General features: G+C 32.0%; 1 protein-coding gene across 1 annotated transcript in view; it reads right to left on the reverse strand.

Annotated features, from left to right (window-relative positions):
* The window catches only part of Atrnl1 (attractin like 1), a 501851-nt gene that overhangs the window by 332153 nt on the left and 151962 nt on the right, over window positions 1-17736 (reverse strand). The window contains exons 25-26 of the mRNA XM_042689560.1: window positions 8704-8765; window positions 851-929 (exon numbers count right to left, since the gene is read on the reverse strand). Of these exons, the coding sequence (XP_042545494.1) occupies window positions 851-929; window positions 8704-8765 (141 nt within the window). The remainder of the gene's footprint in view (window positions 1-850; window positions 930-8703; window positions 8766-17736) is intronic.

A 17736-nucleotide genomic window follows, 5' to 3' on the forward strand; every position in this document is an offset into this window, starting at 1 on the left:
TACTAATATTAGTAAAAACAGAATATGAGTACAAAAGTAATGAAAATAGAAATCACTTTCTCATTATGAGTTAGAAAATAATACATCTACTAGATATTTCACCACTCAGATGACTGCTTCCCTGGGTCTTTCTCCATAGTTGAGAAACTAATATATATATATATATATATATATATATATATATACACACACACACACATATATGTTGTACATATGTATATCTACACATACAAATATATCATCATAAATATATGTATAGCACTTAGAGTATACACTGATATCACTATAAATATATTAATATTTATATCAGTTGTCATTTTGTGTATTACTGCTTTTATCAATCTTACAATTGTAAGAACATCATTGATTCTGATAAAGTAACTTATGAAATGAATGACCTTTTTAACTAGAGTTGTATTACCAATCAGAAATGGAAAAACATTGATACTCACTCCAAAAGAATAGTACAATAAATTTCTAAAAGATAAATTTTCTCTAAAGCCCCAAATAAATGTTTATTGTTCAAAACTTTCTTTTAAAATGCAAAACATACCAACAAACAGTAAATTATGTCCCTACAGAATAACTAAAGTCCTAGAAATTGATTATTTAACTAACAATATTTGTATTTACAATCAATTTTAACACTATAATAAAATAGCAACTAGCAAAATTTTCATCAGATACTGTCTTATTTTGACAATGGTAGTTTAATTTGAAGCTATAAATATAATACTGTTCAAAAACAAAAAGTAAAATTAATTTTTAAAATGTACTCCAAAGAAATGTATTATTTAAGAAATAAAGATTCATTGTGTTCAGTCAAACCTTTAAATAATATTATCAATACCTCTCTCCGTCTAGAAGCCCAACAAGTTTGCTTGATCTTCCATACAACAGCAGCCACAAGTAATAAGGATAAAAAACAACTGGAAAAGAAAGCACAAAATAAAACATGGACAATTGAAATATATACACATATAATCCCATTGTCTAGTAAGTAACACAAACAAAAAAACCTTTCAAATTTACTCATTTAATTTTTTATAATCTGTTATCTGGTGAGTACATTAATAAAAATATTAATAATAACTAATATTTATATAATATTCAAACTTTTAGAGGACAATTTGCTCAGAAATTTTTTTCAATCAACATTCATCAGAACTTTCTTTTTTAAAAATTTTATTGTCAAGGTGATATACAGAGGGGTTACAGTTATATGCATAAGGTAATAAGTACATTCCTTATTAAATATTGTTACCCTCTCCCTTGTTTTTCTCCCACTTTCCCTTTCCCACCCCACCCCAACTCTCCTTCATCAGAATTTTCTACAAATTAAATAAACAAGTATTTATTGACAAAACATTCAATCTTTGAAACTCTTCTAATACTTTTTTGAGGATAGGAGAGCCTTCAAAATTAGGCTACATTTCAGATTCCTTCTATGAAATTATGGACATCCTTGAAAACTTACGATTAATTTGTCAAAGCTCTTTTGCTCTCAAATAGAAAGCCTCAGTTATTCTCATGGTTTCAACTATGACCTCATTTGGAAAGATTTCCAAATCGTATATTTAGTTCTGTCAAACATGACAAGATTTATCATTAAAAAGGATCCAAGAGATTATCTCCTTCAGATTCCCTCTTGGAAAACTCTAATAGTGATGAAACATCTATTTAAGTCTTTTTCTGAGAAACTGGTGACACAACTCAGTGCCTACCATGTTAAATCAGATCAAACTATGAAAATGTTATTTTATGAATTGTTACCAACTTCTGTTTTGCAGATATAACTGAAGAAGTTTGGTATGAAAAAGACTACATGATTCCTTCCTCTCCAGTGCTTCTCAACTAGGAGAGCTTTGTCCTACCACTCTTCCAGGAGATATCTGGCAAAAACTAAAGGCATTTTTGATTATATAACAATGGGTATCTTGTATGATGGTTCTAAATAACCTACGGCCTGAACAACAAAGGTTTTGGCAATCCAAACTGCTAGTAGTACCTAGAATGAGAAACACTGTTCTAGCCTTGGTTATTATCACAGGGGCTACACTCCTTCATACTGTCAGGCTAATAGTATAAATGTTAAAATACGCTACTGAGAGTTGATACTTTCAATAAAGTTTGAGGATCTTTCCATATGAATTCCCATGAGATCATCATAACCTTAAGAATTAGCAGAAGAGATACAAAGTTATGTCAAAGCTAAACACATTTATATCATTCATAATAAAAGCAAAAGACATCTGTTAAATACTATATACCAATCACTATGGTATATAAGTTAGAAGTATTAACTCTTCAATTACCACAAACACACATAATGTACATATTTTCTGTCATGTATTCATGTAAAAAATCAGAAAGTTGAGCTTTAAAGAGTTTAAGTAAGCTCATGCTTCACAGGTCTTGACTTGAAAGTTCTTTCCCCAGACTTTTTGTTTCACCGTAACTGACAATTAAAATGTAAAAACATTTAATTTTGTCACTTTATACTCAGATACCAAATCATGTCAAATATTTCTTCCAGAATGATTATAAAAGTAGACACAACAGTTAAAACAAAATTCAGTTATATTTAATGATTAACTATGAATGTCAAAGTATATTTTGATACTGATAATCACAATATTTCCTCCAAAATAATTGCATGATATTCACTTGTTATGATAAAGACAATGAATTTCTCCAAGAGCTCAAATCTTATCTGATTTAAATCCCATGACTCATGAAAAGTATCACATCTATCATAATTCAATATAAAGTAAATAGTATTAACTATTATAAATTCTGAAGAGAGATGCATGCTTAGGGAGTTATATCAAATATTCTGTAGGCTAATTTCTATTAGATTAGCAATAAAGAGATCATGATAATGTAAACAAATTGTCTAATAAATCAATAGTTTAACAAAATATTTTTAAATGATATTTTAAGTCTTCAGTAAATACTAAAGGCACAACAAAATATATCTCAATACCTACACCATAGTAGCTGTTAAGAAACTTTTCTTAAATGAATAGGATTAATATTTTAATTCATTTGAATATTTTTTCCAGTCCTGGGGCTTGAACTCAGGGCCTGAGTGCTGTCCCTGAGCTGCTTTTGCTCAGGGCTTGCACATTACCACTGGAGCACCACTTCCAGCTTTTTCTGTTTATGTGCTGCTGAGGAATTGAACCCAGGGCCTCATGCATGCAAGGCAACCACTCTACCACTGAAGCCACCTTCCCAGCCCTCATTTGAATGTTTTTCTGACATTTATTAGACATATTATCCTTCCACCAAAGTAATACTATATAAGCACTCTAAGATTTCTAAGAGATTACATGGCAAACAACATTGACTTGCAAGAGATTACATTACAAACAGTTACAGACATTTTTAAATTAATATTAAAATGAACTTAATATTTGTTCTATTAAAATCAAAACACGGAAACAAACACACAAATGAAGACTTTCAAGTATGTATAGCACAACTGAAATGTTACTTTCATCCTTTGGTGAGTAACATAAAAAGTAATCCTAGAATCCTAAAGAATGACAATATTTTCACCACCTACACTTCTTGAACGACCATTTTGAGCAGTGTTCTACATACTCTTTTCTGCCTGCTTGTCTTTACATGCAGAAGCAAAATTTTATTACATTAAATGATAGATTCTAGGTTTATCTTTTGCTTTCTCATACTATATTATAGACTAAAAGTTTTAAAAGATAACATCAAATAAGTATGCTTTAATTTAATTTTCGGACAAGTTTTAAGTTTTTACTACTTTCTTTATGGTCTTTTTTTCCCTTTTATACTACAAATAGCTTCTATTGGCTTTTTCCACAGAATAAGTATTGGGAGAACAGATAATTAGACTTTCTTTAAAAAAAGAAAGAAAGAAACTGCTATAGAAATGTAGGACAAGAGATTTGTAAGGTTCAACACTCCTCAGGTATAATGCTCCCAATGGAAATAGGAAAAACAGAAAGGAAGTATATAAGCTAATTACCTACAGAATAAAAGAGTGAGTATGAAAACTTAGGGAGAGATATGCTCAAAATCCAATTTTGTCCTTCATAAAATGGTCAAAAATATTGAGTGAAAAAGAAAATAACGTGAAATTTACAAGTTAATATTATGAAGGGAAAAATAAAAATACTTCAATAAAAGTAGCATCATCTGATACAAGTTTAGATCATAAAATCAGCTTTAAGTGACAAAAAATTCTTTGGTAGAAATATCGTTGTCAAAATGTAAAAACTGGGACAACAGTGTCATTTTTATAGCAATTTTTGAGTATTCAATTGTAGGTTTCAAATATCCAACTTTTTTTGCTAGTCATGGGGCTTAAACTCAGGGCCTGGACATTGTTCTTGAGCATTTTTTGTTCAAGGCTAGTACTCTACCACTTGAATCACAGCTCCACCTCTGACATTTTTAGCAGTTAAGTGGAGATGAGTCTCACAGACTTTCCTGCCCTAGCTGGCTTTGAGCCATGATCCTAAGATCTTAGCCTCTTGAGTAGCTAGAAATACATTTGAAATTTTTAAAAGTAGTTAGGGTACATAATTTTTATTTCATTGAAAACATCAGAAACTAGGGTATTCTGTTAATGAAGAAATACATGTCAAATAATTTACTTTAATTATTTGTTAAGAACTGATAATCTACTTGAAGACTATTACTTACTAATTAAAATGTTTTCTTGTTTTTTTTTTTTCTTTTTCACTTTTTTTCTTTTTTTCTTTTTTGTTGGTTGTGGGGCTTGAATTCTGGGCCTGGGTGTTGTCCCTGAACTCTTCAGCTCAAGGAAAGCACTCTATCACTTGAGCTACAGCACCACTTCCATTTTTCTGGTGGTTCATTAGAGATAAGAGTCGCAAGGATTTTCCGGCCTGGGCTGGCTTTGAACCACGATCCTCAGATCTCAGACTCTCGAGTAGCTAGGATTATAAGAGTAAGCTACTGGTGCCCAGCAAAAAATGTTAACCAACTTAAAATGCAATTTTTAAGTTTTTATTAAATACATTTATGTTATTATGGTACAAATATATTTTTAAAAATCTCACTTAGGTTTCACTGACAGAGATTAAAAACTCAATAAAGATCACTGGGTGAAACTGGTGAAGTAATATGCTTATAGCTAAACAGGCACAGAATGTAGAGTGTTTACTCAACAGTTACTATAGGCTAAGAATATTGAATCTTACGATCTATAATTGAAATGCTCCAAAATGCATATGGTTTGAAGTGCTGACCTGATGTTTATAGTAGAAAACTAGTCGGCATGTCCAAACAGGAGCAATGGGAATATGGTTCAGTTTGGGGGCATGGTAGAATTTAAAGAAAGACCGGATTTAAGACCATATAAATAAGATTTTAGTGAATTTTTTTGTGCCAGTCCTAGGGCCTCAACACTGGCCCTGGTATTTTGTGTTAAAGGATAGTGCTCTACCACTTTGAGCCATTTCTCAGCTTTTTTCAGTATTTAATTGAAAATAGGAATCTCAGACTTTCCTGCCTGGGCTGGCTTGGAACCATGATCTTCAGATAGATCTCAGTCTACTGAAGAGCTAGGCATAAACCACTGATGGTCAGCTTTAGTACATATTTTTTCCTAAACCAGAGATATATCCTGAAGTTTAATGTATATTTTCAGACAAGGAGATGATATAAACTTGTTAGAATGATTACTCAAAGCCAAGAAAAAAATGATGAATAAAAAAAAGTAAAGTTAAAATGTTTGAATTGTACTAACAGATAGAAGAGAAAGAAATAAAGCTTCAAGAGATAGTATGTATGCTGGAATTGGCATACTATGTAAAGCCAGAACTACTACCAGACACTTAAACTCCATGGGAGAGCCCAGAAGCCACACCATTGACTTTAGAGCATTAGGAACATGTTCATTAGAGACACTCATCATAAAGATTAGTTTTAGCTTTCTTCTGCAAACCAGAGCTGAAAACGGAAAGGTTAATATAGGGCTGTATGCTAATTACTATAAATTGATGGGTACCCACAGTGATAAAGGACAGTTGTCAGAATTTAACTACCAGAATTCAGAAACTACAATTCCTGTAATTACATGAACAATATTGTAGGAGCAGCCAGTAGGATGGTCCACAAGATCTGTAGGGATGATTGTATCCTGAAAGAAAAAGCAGGTTGGCAGCCCAAGGTGGTGCTATTTAACATCTAGTTTTAAGTAATAATGAAGGAACAGGAGGCTGAGTAGTTGCTTTAATAGAAAGCCATAATCCTCAAATCAGTTTAAAATCTAGAATCCATCAACTAAACAGATGGATGAAGCCAAAAAGGACTAATTCAGAAATATCTTAAAAACTGTGTGTAAAATGATCCCCAAAGGGATTTAACACCATATGCTTCCATATATACAGATGTGTACACATTGGTAAATATACAATGTAAGAGGAAAAAGCAATAATTTGAACCTTATTACACAAGAGGTCAGAAACAATACAGATAACTAAGAATTCAAATGTAATCACAGCCTCTTATTATAAGGAGATTTGGGGAAAGGGAAGAAAAGGCTCAATTGTGGCTCATAATGGTTTAATTGTATCCATGAATCCATACAGTAGTAAATTCCATCATTAAATATATAATTAAAATCGATATACAAAGTAGTTGGAGTAACCACTACATTATATCCTTGTCATTTCAGGTAAGATTAACAGACCAAGTACAACTTCTCAAACTGTATCTACTTGACAAATATAGCAACTATTCCTAGTGGTACAGTGAAAATTACTGTCAGCATTAAAAATTACCAACCAAACCTCCATTTAACTATTCCATTAGAAGAATTAATTCTGACATTTCAGATTCAGACATAGTTTTCCATTTCACATAATAAAAACTACTTGAAAATAATTTGCTTCAGTAGTAATTTATGGTATTATGTCACATACTCTTAACAAGAACAATAACAAAAGCCCTTTAATTCTACATATGAAATGGAACTCTGAAGAAATCAGGTAACTTAAGGTGACAGAAAAAAAAAAAAAACTATGATCAGAACCAAGCTATACCTATAAATTATCTCTTAGTACTGGCCCAGTTAGATTTACCACAAAAAAAAACCTGTCCACAATATAGAAGTAAAATACCTGACAGAGTTGGATAACTAATACCCATAGAACTATGACTAAACTGAAAATCTGACACATTCACTCACCTCTGGTACCCTAATAGCTGGATTAGATGGCCTGATGGAAGAGTGACATCCATAAATGTTCCCTGTTTAAAACTTTTACAATTTAGCAGTGGCCTTTTAAAAAATAAATAATAAAACTTAAAATATTCTCTTCATGTTTTTTCTTAACAATGAAATGGTTTTTAAATTACCTAATTTACATTTCACTGCTAGAAGAAATTTAAATGACAAAAGGCCTATCAAATACATTTGATCTCATACAATGACTAGAATATTTTACTTCATGTTGTCCAAGATGAAAACTTAATAAATAGGATCATCTCTAAGACATGGTGCACTTTAATACTAGCTTTATTTTGTTTAATAAAAGAGTTATTACTTAAATATGCACACAGATTCAGAAGCTTAAAATAAAACCCTAAACATTTAAATATTTACATATATATTCAACTTCATGAATTTTATACATAAGTGAATTTTATATTTCTACCAATACTATTTTACATCAAAAAGTTGTTTTATCTCCATTTATTAAATAATGCTCATGTAATTGTAACTTCTAGTGCTCTCTAAAATTACATTATATCTTCATTAATAACCTTAAACTCATTTTATTAATAAGTATAAAATATAAAATGTAAATATACTAAAAAGATGTTTCTCAAGTTTTGTCTTTAAGAAACAATATAAAATATTAGTGATATATCATTGATCAAGATTCATTACATTCATAATCTGAGTTCTGGTACTGAAACTCCTTTGTACCACTATGTAATAATAAATAATAGAATGAGAAAACAAAAAAAGTATGAATACATTGTTTACAAATATTAATGGTAACTATTACATTAAGTTCTGAAAAGTAAAAACTTTTAACATAAATTATTTTATAACAAGTGACTAATATGTAAAAGAAAAATGGATAGATGAATAGGAAATAAGTAAATCGAAGAACTAAATTTAAAAATCTGAAAGTGTATGTACGGTTGAGAAAGTAAACATATTATGTATGGACCCATATGGGTGAATTAAAAGAAATATTATAAGAAAATTAATCTCAGTTAAAAATTATCTAATAATAGAAAATGCTACCTGTAGTATTCAATAAAGGATTTAAGTCATAAGCTGGATCACAAGTTGGGCAAATTATATTCAAAAGCCAAAATCAGCCTACCAGATGTTTCATAATAAGAATTTTATTGGATCACTGCTTTTTCCATTTGTTTCCATACTGTCATTAATTTCTTCTGTATTAAAGCAAGAATGATTCATAGATGTAACAGAGACTATACAGATAAAAAATCTTGAAACGTGTATGGACTGGCTCTTAACAGAAAATATGTGCAGACCTCTCTGGAAAAGGTAATCGGAATTCTAGTACAGGATGGGAAGGAGGAAAATACACGAATAAAAAAAATAGCACACATTGTAAGGTTAGGTAATTGATAATTTGTTTAACAGATTGACAGAATATATACCAGCATATGGCCTTAACAGGTCAAAAGTCAGTAAAAGCAAATTACCTGAAGAAGGTGACAAAAAACTGCACAAGATCCATGATTGTATTGTGTTGTGAGAATGCAATCTGAAAAATCAAAATAAAATAAAATTTGAAACCTGCTGAACCTAAGTTCACCAAAATGTTAATGCTCCATCACATAATAAAACATTTGGAATCAAACTGTAAATCAAATATATGGTGGCATTAAAACTTTACCAAGAATATTGAATATATTCAACTACTAACAATGATCTTTGCATAGGTTATGCCATTAAGTGCTTAGAAACTACTATAAAATAATTCAAGAATGTGAGCCAAGAATTCCATGTGAAATGCTATAAAATAGGAAATGTGCCTAAAAGATAAGAGTTGAATGTTTTTACTTAGTAATCATCATGGTTTCAATTAATCAATATGACTAGTAGTTCTTTGTATATCAAAAATAAAAAGCAAAACTTTTACTCTGTTACAAAAAAAAGTCCATTTCTTGCCCAATCTGAGATCAGATTAATTCCAAAACCCTTGGGAAGTTCTAAAATGGGCTAGGAAATTTGAATTATGAATTTTCATAAGCAACCACTAAAATTTCCACTTCTGGATAGGCCTCATATGAGGAGAAACATGAAAATCAAAATTATTCATAAACAGAAACAAGGAAAAGAATAATCAACTAAAGAGGTAAAGAGAAACCAGGAAATCTCAGAAAAATAAATAATACATTTGTAAAAAGAAAAGCATGTTCATCACTAAAGACACATAGAAAGACACACAGGCACACACACACTCTAATATTGCTAATTCCTTTGTATGCTAACAGCTTAACTCATTATTATACTCCCTCAAATTATTTTTCATTTTTAACATATAAAAGTTTTATCATTCTTTTAATTGCTGAATAAATTTTTGGAATAACCAATAATGTTAAAAATAAATTCCAATGGGCAAAGAACATGATTCAGCTGCTACTACAAAAACTTATTATACTAGTACCTAATATAGTTGATGGTCCAGAAAACTAAAGTAGCTGCCTTCCCCACCTACTCTATACTATAGTATGAACCTTTTTTCCAAAAACACCGTAATCAAAAATTATTATTATTATTATTATTTTGTCGGTTGTGGGGCTTGAATTCTGGGCTTGGGTGCTGTCCCTCAGCTCTTCAGCTCAAGGCAAGTGCTCTACTGCTTGAGCCATAACACCGCTTCTGGTTTTCTAGTAGTTTATTGGAGATAAGAGTCTCCCGGACTTTCTTGCCCGGACTGGCTTTGAACCGAGATCCTCAGATCTCAGCCTCCTGAGTAGCTACGATTACAGGCATGAGCCACTGGTGCCCGGCTCAAAAATTATTTTATTGGTGAACATTTCTACTGTCTTTGTATACAAAAAATATATGTTCTTTAAGAATAATGACCTTGTTAGGATTCTTCACTTCACAATTCCAACACACAGAACAATATTTGGGTATAGTACACAGAAAGAATTTAAGTAAATTTTGCTGAATAAATTAATATATTAATGGCAAAAATACAAGAGTATTCCTTAGGCTTCATACCATCATTTTAACAGCTATGAGAATATGATAACAAATATTTACAATTTATTTATTTGAATTTATTAAATAAGAATAATTGCTGGAGATAGCAAGTACTTTGAAGCAGAAGATCACAATGATACATTAGTATTGTGTGTGTGTGTGTGTGTGTGTGTCTGTGTCTGTGTGTGTGTCTGTATCTGTGTCTGTGTCTGTGTGTTGGTACTAAAGCTTGAATTCAGAGCATAGGTACTGTCCCCCCCTCTCTCAGGTCTGGCAGTCTACCACTTGAGCAACAGCTACACTTCCATATGCAACAAGTTAAATAAAAAATTCACTTATTACCTTACTTCTGTAACTACAACAATTCTGTATATCACCTTGACAATTAAGAAAAAAATCTCATAGGCTTTTTATCTGCTTGGACTGGCTTTGAACCTTTATCCTTACATATCAGCTTCCTACATAGCTATGACTACAGGCCTGAGCTACCACTGACATCTACCCTTGGATGATTCTTTCTTATAATACTTATATTTAATAAGAAGTTAAGCTATGGAAAAATAGACACTTGTGCATAAAACCTTTTCTGTTTTATGACACATTTTTGTTATAATGGAAATAAAATATTCAAAACCAAGACACTGGCACTTCAGTTTCTTAATTTCAGCAAAGGATAATAACTATATTGTTCTTAAGAAATTTCCTTTAGAAGGTGATTTATATCTGATTAGATCTACTTTAACTTAAACAGCACAACATTATGTCTTTACCTATGGAAAACAAGTGAGATTGTATTAAACTAATGACTACTTAGGCAAATGCATTTAGAATATAGTTAGACAAATAACAATATACTAAATTTATAGTTTTCCTGAGTTATTTCCTTATGAGATATAGTATTTCTGAGCTTAATATATATAAATATCTAGTTTAAAAGGTTTCTATTACCTAATATCAAGGCTACAACACAATATAAACAACGTTTTTCACTTTGGTTCTGTAGTCATTCCCATAAAAAAATAATTAACATGCCTATGCAAATCACATGTAAGCAACTAGCCAGTATAAATGAACTTCTTAAATTCCCTAATCTATAGTGTTTTACTCATACTATTCACTGATTATTAAAAGAAAATAGATAAAAATCAAGAGACCACTTAATGGCAAATTTTTACAATATCCAAATTTCTCCCTATTGTTTAAAAAGTCCTCCAAATAATTATTGTCTACATGCTCTAAACGTAAGTTCAAACTATACCAGGTGGTGGTAGCTCAAACCTATAATCTTAGTTACTCAAGAGGTTGAGTTCTAAGGATCACAGTTTGACAGACCTTGGAAAATGGCAAAACCTCCCATGCTCCTGGATTGGAAAGATTAACATCGTGAAAATGGCAATACTTCCCAAGGCTATCTACAAATTCAACGCAATACCTATCCAAATTCCAACCTCATTCTTCAAGGAAATAGAAGAGGCAATCCAAAAATTCATATGGAACAATAAAAGACCCTGAATAGCAAAAACGCTCCTCAACGGAAAGAACACTGCTGGAGGAATATCAATACCAAATTTCAAACTCTACTATAAAGCCATAGTAATCTAAACAGCTTGGTATTGGCATAAGAACAGACATCAGGACCAATGGAATAGAATAGAAAACCCAGAAATGAACCTACAGACCTATAGCCATCTAATCTTCGATAAGGGAGCTAAAATAATAGAATGGAAGAAACACAGCCTCTTCAGTAACTGGTGCTGGCAAAATTTGTTAACTACTTGTAGAAAACTAAAGCTAGATCCTTATATATCACCCTGCACCAGAATCAACTCCAAATGGATCAAAGACCTCGAAGTCAAAGCAGACACTCTGAAAACATTACAGGATGGAATAGGAGAAACCCGAGGTCTCCTTGGCTCCGGCCGAAATTTTCTGAATAGAGACCCAGAAACACAACAAATCAAAGAAAGGTTGGACAAATGGGATTGCATAAAGTTGCAGAGCTTCTGCATGGCAAAGGACATAGCTAGCAAGATCAATAGAAAGCCCACGAATTGGGAGAAGATCTTCACTAGCCATACAACAAACAAGGGTCTCATATCTAAAATATACTTGGAACTCAAAAAATTAAATCCCCCAACAACAAATCCTCAAAGAAACAACTGCCCAATAAATAAGTGGGCTAAAGACTTAAAGAGAAACTTCGCTGAAGAAGAAAGAAGGATGGCCAATAGACACATGAAGAAATGCTCAACATCCCTAACCATAAAAGAAATGCAAATCAAAACAACATTGAGATACCACCTCACTCCAGTTAGAATGCCAAAAATCAAGAACTCTAACAACAACAGATGCTGGAGGGGATGTGGACAGAAGGGAACCTTACTTCATTGTTGGTGGGAATGTAAACTTGATCAACCACTTTGGAAAGCAGTATGGAGGTTCCTCAAAAGACTCCACATAGAGCTCCCCTATGACCCAGCAATCCCACTTTTGGGCATTTACCCTAATGTTTACAAACAAGACCACACTAAAGCTACCAGCACAACTATGTTTATTGCAGCATTATTTACCATAGCTAAGATCTGGAACCAACCCAGATGCCCCTCAGTAGACGAATGGATCAAGAAAATGTGGTATATATACACAATGGAATTCTATGCCTCCATCAGAAAGAATGACATTGCCCCATTTGTTATGAAATGGAAAAACTTGGAAAAAATTATATTAAGTGAAGTAAGCCAGGCCCAAAGAAACATAGGTCCCATGGTTTCCCTTATTTGCAATATCTAGTATATGTATGAGTCAAGCGGAAAAGGTCAGATAATGTGATGTTAGGAAAATGAACCCTTAGATATGTATTTTAATGTTTTTTTTCTTTCGTGCATTTGTTTCTAAGGCATTTATAAGATTATCTCTTTGTAGCTTTGTATGTCCCTCCCCCACAGTATAACCCCTTCTTTCACTATATTTGATGTCAGTATAACTTGTGGAGGAGATGGGGAAAAACAAGTCGTTTAAGGATAAAGGTGGACCTGTGGTAACAATGAGAAGTAGAAGTTGTCATGTCAAAAACGAGCTTTACAAAGTTGGTGCGGGGGGGGGGGGGCGGGGGCCTGCTGGGAAGGAGGAGGCTGCAATGCTTGATAAGAAATGTACGCATTATCCTGTCCATGTAATTGTAACCCTCTGTACAGTATGTTCACAAAAAAGTAAAATAAAATAAAATTTAAGAAAAAAAAAAGGATCACAGTTTTAAACTGGCCCAGGGAGAAAAGTTCCTGAACTCTTATCTCTAATTAACCACCAAAAAGCCAAAAGTGGAGCTCATATGATAAAATTCCAGCCTTGAAAGAAATATCCAAGAAAGAATGAAAGGCCCTGTGCTCAACTCTCAGTACCAGCAAAAAACAAAAAACAAAACTACAGTAAAGGTGATAATAAATTCTTTTGAGTCAAATCGAAATGCAAACAGGCCCCTCAATCAAAAACATTAACTTAATGAAATCTGTACTTTACTAATTTATGACAGTATTTTGATGTTTATGATTTGAAGAAAATGCAATGTAGGGTTTATTTTCATCAAAAAGTAGATGAATAGCATGATATTTACTACAAAATGACAGAATTTGTGAGAGCAGTAAAGTCCTTGTTTTAAGGCCAAATTGATGTGTTTATAAAAAATATCAACTTGCCATACATATTTCTGATATAATATTACAGATAAACAAAAATGGAAATATAATGCAAAGGTCTGTTCCAAATTTACCAAGTGAATCTAACAAAGACTTTTTATAGTCTTTAAAAATACTTTCATAAAAGTATTATAATCATATCTAAAAGAAAATTGGGACGTTTTAGGGAACAAACCTGTGAGTTCATTAGTGTGTAATCTTATTCTTTTATAAAAAAACAAAAATAAGGCTGGGAACTGGTGTCTCATGCCTGTAATCCTAGTTACTCAGGAGGCTGAGATCTGAGGATCATGGTTCAAAGCTAGCCCAGACAGGAAAGCCCATGAGACTCTTATCTCTAATAAACCACCAGAAAACTGGAAGTGGTGCTGAGGCTCAAGAGGGAGGGCGCTAGCCTTGAGTTGAAGAGCTGAGAGACAGCACCCAGGCCCAGAGTTCAAGCCCCACAACCGACAAAAAAAAAAAAAGTAGGTAATAGTGCTTAAATTAGCAATTTTTGACTCAGATAAACTGTGACCAATATTCCAGACCAATATAAACTTCCTATAGATATTGATAATAATGTTTCAAAACATATAGTAAAATAGATTATTGTTTCAAAATAGAAGGAGGAGAATTACAGAACCGTCTTTTAGTTTATAAAAGCCTAAGTTATCAGCAGGATGAAAAAATGACAGATAGTTGTAAGAATGAACATAAGGAGACCAGATAAGCTTAGGTATAGTTCAGGAGGGAAGTTGTAAGTACCCTCGTTCTTATTTTTTCTCAAGTAAAAATAAAAAGGCTTACTTCTCAAATTAGCAATTTCTAACTAAAACTATGATAATCTATTCCAATGATTTCTATACAGAATAAATTCTACATAAACATTGCATAAAACATTTCTATTATAATTCCTAAAATATTGCTTATAAAGTTTCATGATTGAAATTAGTTTAGAGCAAAGAATGTCCTTAATGAGGTGTTCTCCCAATGACAAAGAGAAGAAGAAATAGGAAAATCACTGTCCAAGCCAATTGAAGATTAACATGAGACACTTGAGCAGCAACCCAAAAGGGAGTGGCAGATTGACTGAAGGGTTAGAATGCCTGCATACCAAGATTTTAAGTCCCAGTACCACCCAAACCAAAAATACATTTGGTATTATACAGACAACAAGAATACATTAGCTTTTGAAATAATTAAAATTTCTAGAATATACTTAAGAGCTCAAAAAAGTAAATCCTCAAAAATTAAAAGCGTAAAGAAGCAACAACCCAGTTAATAAATGAGAGAATTCTCAGAAGGAAAAACGGTCAATAAACATATGAAAAGGCTCAACATCTCCGGCGATAAAAAATGCAAATCAAAACAACATTAAGGTTTCATCTCACCACAGTTAGAATGGCCACTATCAAGAAAATACACAATAAATGCTGAGTAGGATGTGGCCAAAAAGGAACTCTAATACTCTGTTGGGAGGAATGTAAGCTCGTTCAATCACTCTGGAAAGCAATATGGAGATTCCTCAAAAAAATTAAATGGAGAACTACTCTATGACCCAGCAATCCCATGCCCAGGCATTTATCCAACAGAACACAAACAAGGATACACTAAAGGTACTAGCACAACCATGTTCATTACAGCACTTGTCACCATGGTCAAGATATGGAATCAGCCCAGATGACCTTCAATGGACAAATGAATCAAGACAATGTGGTATATATACACAGGAGGAATTTAATTCACCTATTATAAACAATGATATTGTACTATTTGTTAAGGAAATGGAAAGACTTTGAAAAAATTATATTGTCAAGTAAGGCAGACCCAGACAAAGGTTGCATGGCTTCCCTCATTTGTGATAGATTGTACCTATAAACCTATAAGCAAACACATGGAATGTATGCAAGTGGTTACAAATGTATTAACTAAAGTGTAATAGATGCTATGGAGAGGTGAAAGCCCAACAAAATTAGCAACAGGAAATGGGCATATTCAAGAGGTGGCGTTGGAGTCAAGAAAAGAAGGGTAGACAAATGAAGTCAAGAATTCATCATATATACAAAAAAATTTTTAAGGTAAGGAGTGGGTCAAACTGGGGTTGAGATTATTGAAAAGGGTGACACAGCTCAAGATGCGCTGTATTCATAAACTACTTTGTTATATGGCAGCTCTTTTGTACAACCACTTAGAGATAATAAACAATTAAAATCTCAAAGGACAATTAGCAAGATTTTCTAAATTACTACTATAAAGAAATGAGAGAATTCTGCATGAATTTATGTTAAAGTTGAAGAAGTTCATCCTAATATATTTTCTGAGAAATATAAATTTCATCTTATCTAGCAATGGCATTGCTTACAAAAGAATAGTATACGATAATATTTAAATATTTCATCTCATCTAGCAATGGCACTGCTTACAAAAGAATAGTATATGATAATATTTAAATATTTCATTTTATCTAGCAATGGCATTGCTTAGAATAGTATATGATAATATTTAACATAAAGTCAACAAACATTTTCTATAGTCAGAGAATAAATATTTTCAGGTTTTTGATCAATACGGGCAGGTTTTTTTTTTCTTTTGGCATCTGCCTCTCTGACTCTCCAGAAGATTTGTAACTAACAGTCTGATTCATGAAAACTCTCATTTCTTTCTTTTTTTGGGGGGGTCTGGTCATGGGGCCTGAACTCTGGGCCTGGGCACTGTCCCTCAGTTCTTCAGCTCAAGGCTAGCGCTCTACCACTTGAGCCACAGAGCCACTTCTGGCTTTTTTCTTTTTGCTTATGTGGTGCTGAGGAATTGAACCCAGGGCCTCAGGCATGCAAGGCAAGCAGTCTACCACTGAGCCACCTTCCCAGCCCCTCTCATTTCTTTCTATTTTAAGTTCTTATATACTACTGGCATCTATACTTTCTCACTAGAATATTAAATATAATTGAAATACTTAATAAATTTAAGTAACAATTTTAATTATCACTCTTTAACTTTATTCCAAAAAGTTTAACACTTTAAAAAGGCATTAAATAGAAAAAGCATTTTTAAAAATGTTTTCACTCATATGCAGAGAAATACATATTTATGTGTATGTATAGTGTATAAATACATATACACACATATGACATACATGTATATACATATGAATTATACATTATATATTATATATACACACATACATATTAAATAAACATAAACTTACTAGACTATAGTAATTTAGACAGTAGTAACAAATAATTATAAAAGTAAAAGTGATAATATAATTATTATATGTCCTATAACATAATGAAAAAAATTAATTATTCCTTACATTTCAAAACATACACAAAACATAAAACTTTGTCTTTCCTTCCATATTTGTTTTACTAGTAGCTTATCATCTTATTTTATGCTGAATGACTCATCTTCTATGTTCAAAATGCTAATTTATCTGTGATAAAATTTTATAAGTATCATTAGGATTTGGGGATTCTTTCATTTTGTTCTGTAAAGCTTAAGTAAGGGAATATCACTAGTCTATAATGGAAATTAGAATTGCAAATTGAGAAAGATCCTTAGTATCATTTTCACAAAAATACCAAATCTAAATTATGACATAAGTTTTCAGATTGACTCAATAATGAATTGGCAAATCTCATTTACACAGAAACAGGTAATTTAGATTCAATCTAATTTAAGTTAAACTGTGATATACAAATGAGTAGTCATATTGTTGGACAATACAAAGGACTTAAGCACAATGCAGTATTTCCATTTTAAGTTATTAGCATTATAACTATAGTACTATATATTTTCTCATTTTATTGTCAAGATTCACTTGCATGGCATTATAAGTCATAAAAA

Source organism: Dipodomys spectabilis, unplaced genomic scaffold, assembly GCF_019054845.1.
Source record: "Dipodomys spectabilis isolate Male_0828 unplaced genomic scaffold, ASM1905484v1 ptg000125l, whole genome shotgun sequence".
In the NCBI taxonomy this organism is placed as follows: Eukaryota; Metazoa; Chordata; class Mammalia; order Rodentia; family Heteromyidae; genus Dipodomys; species Dipodomys spectabilis.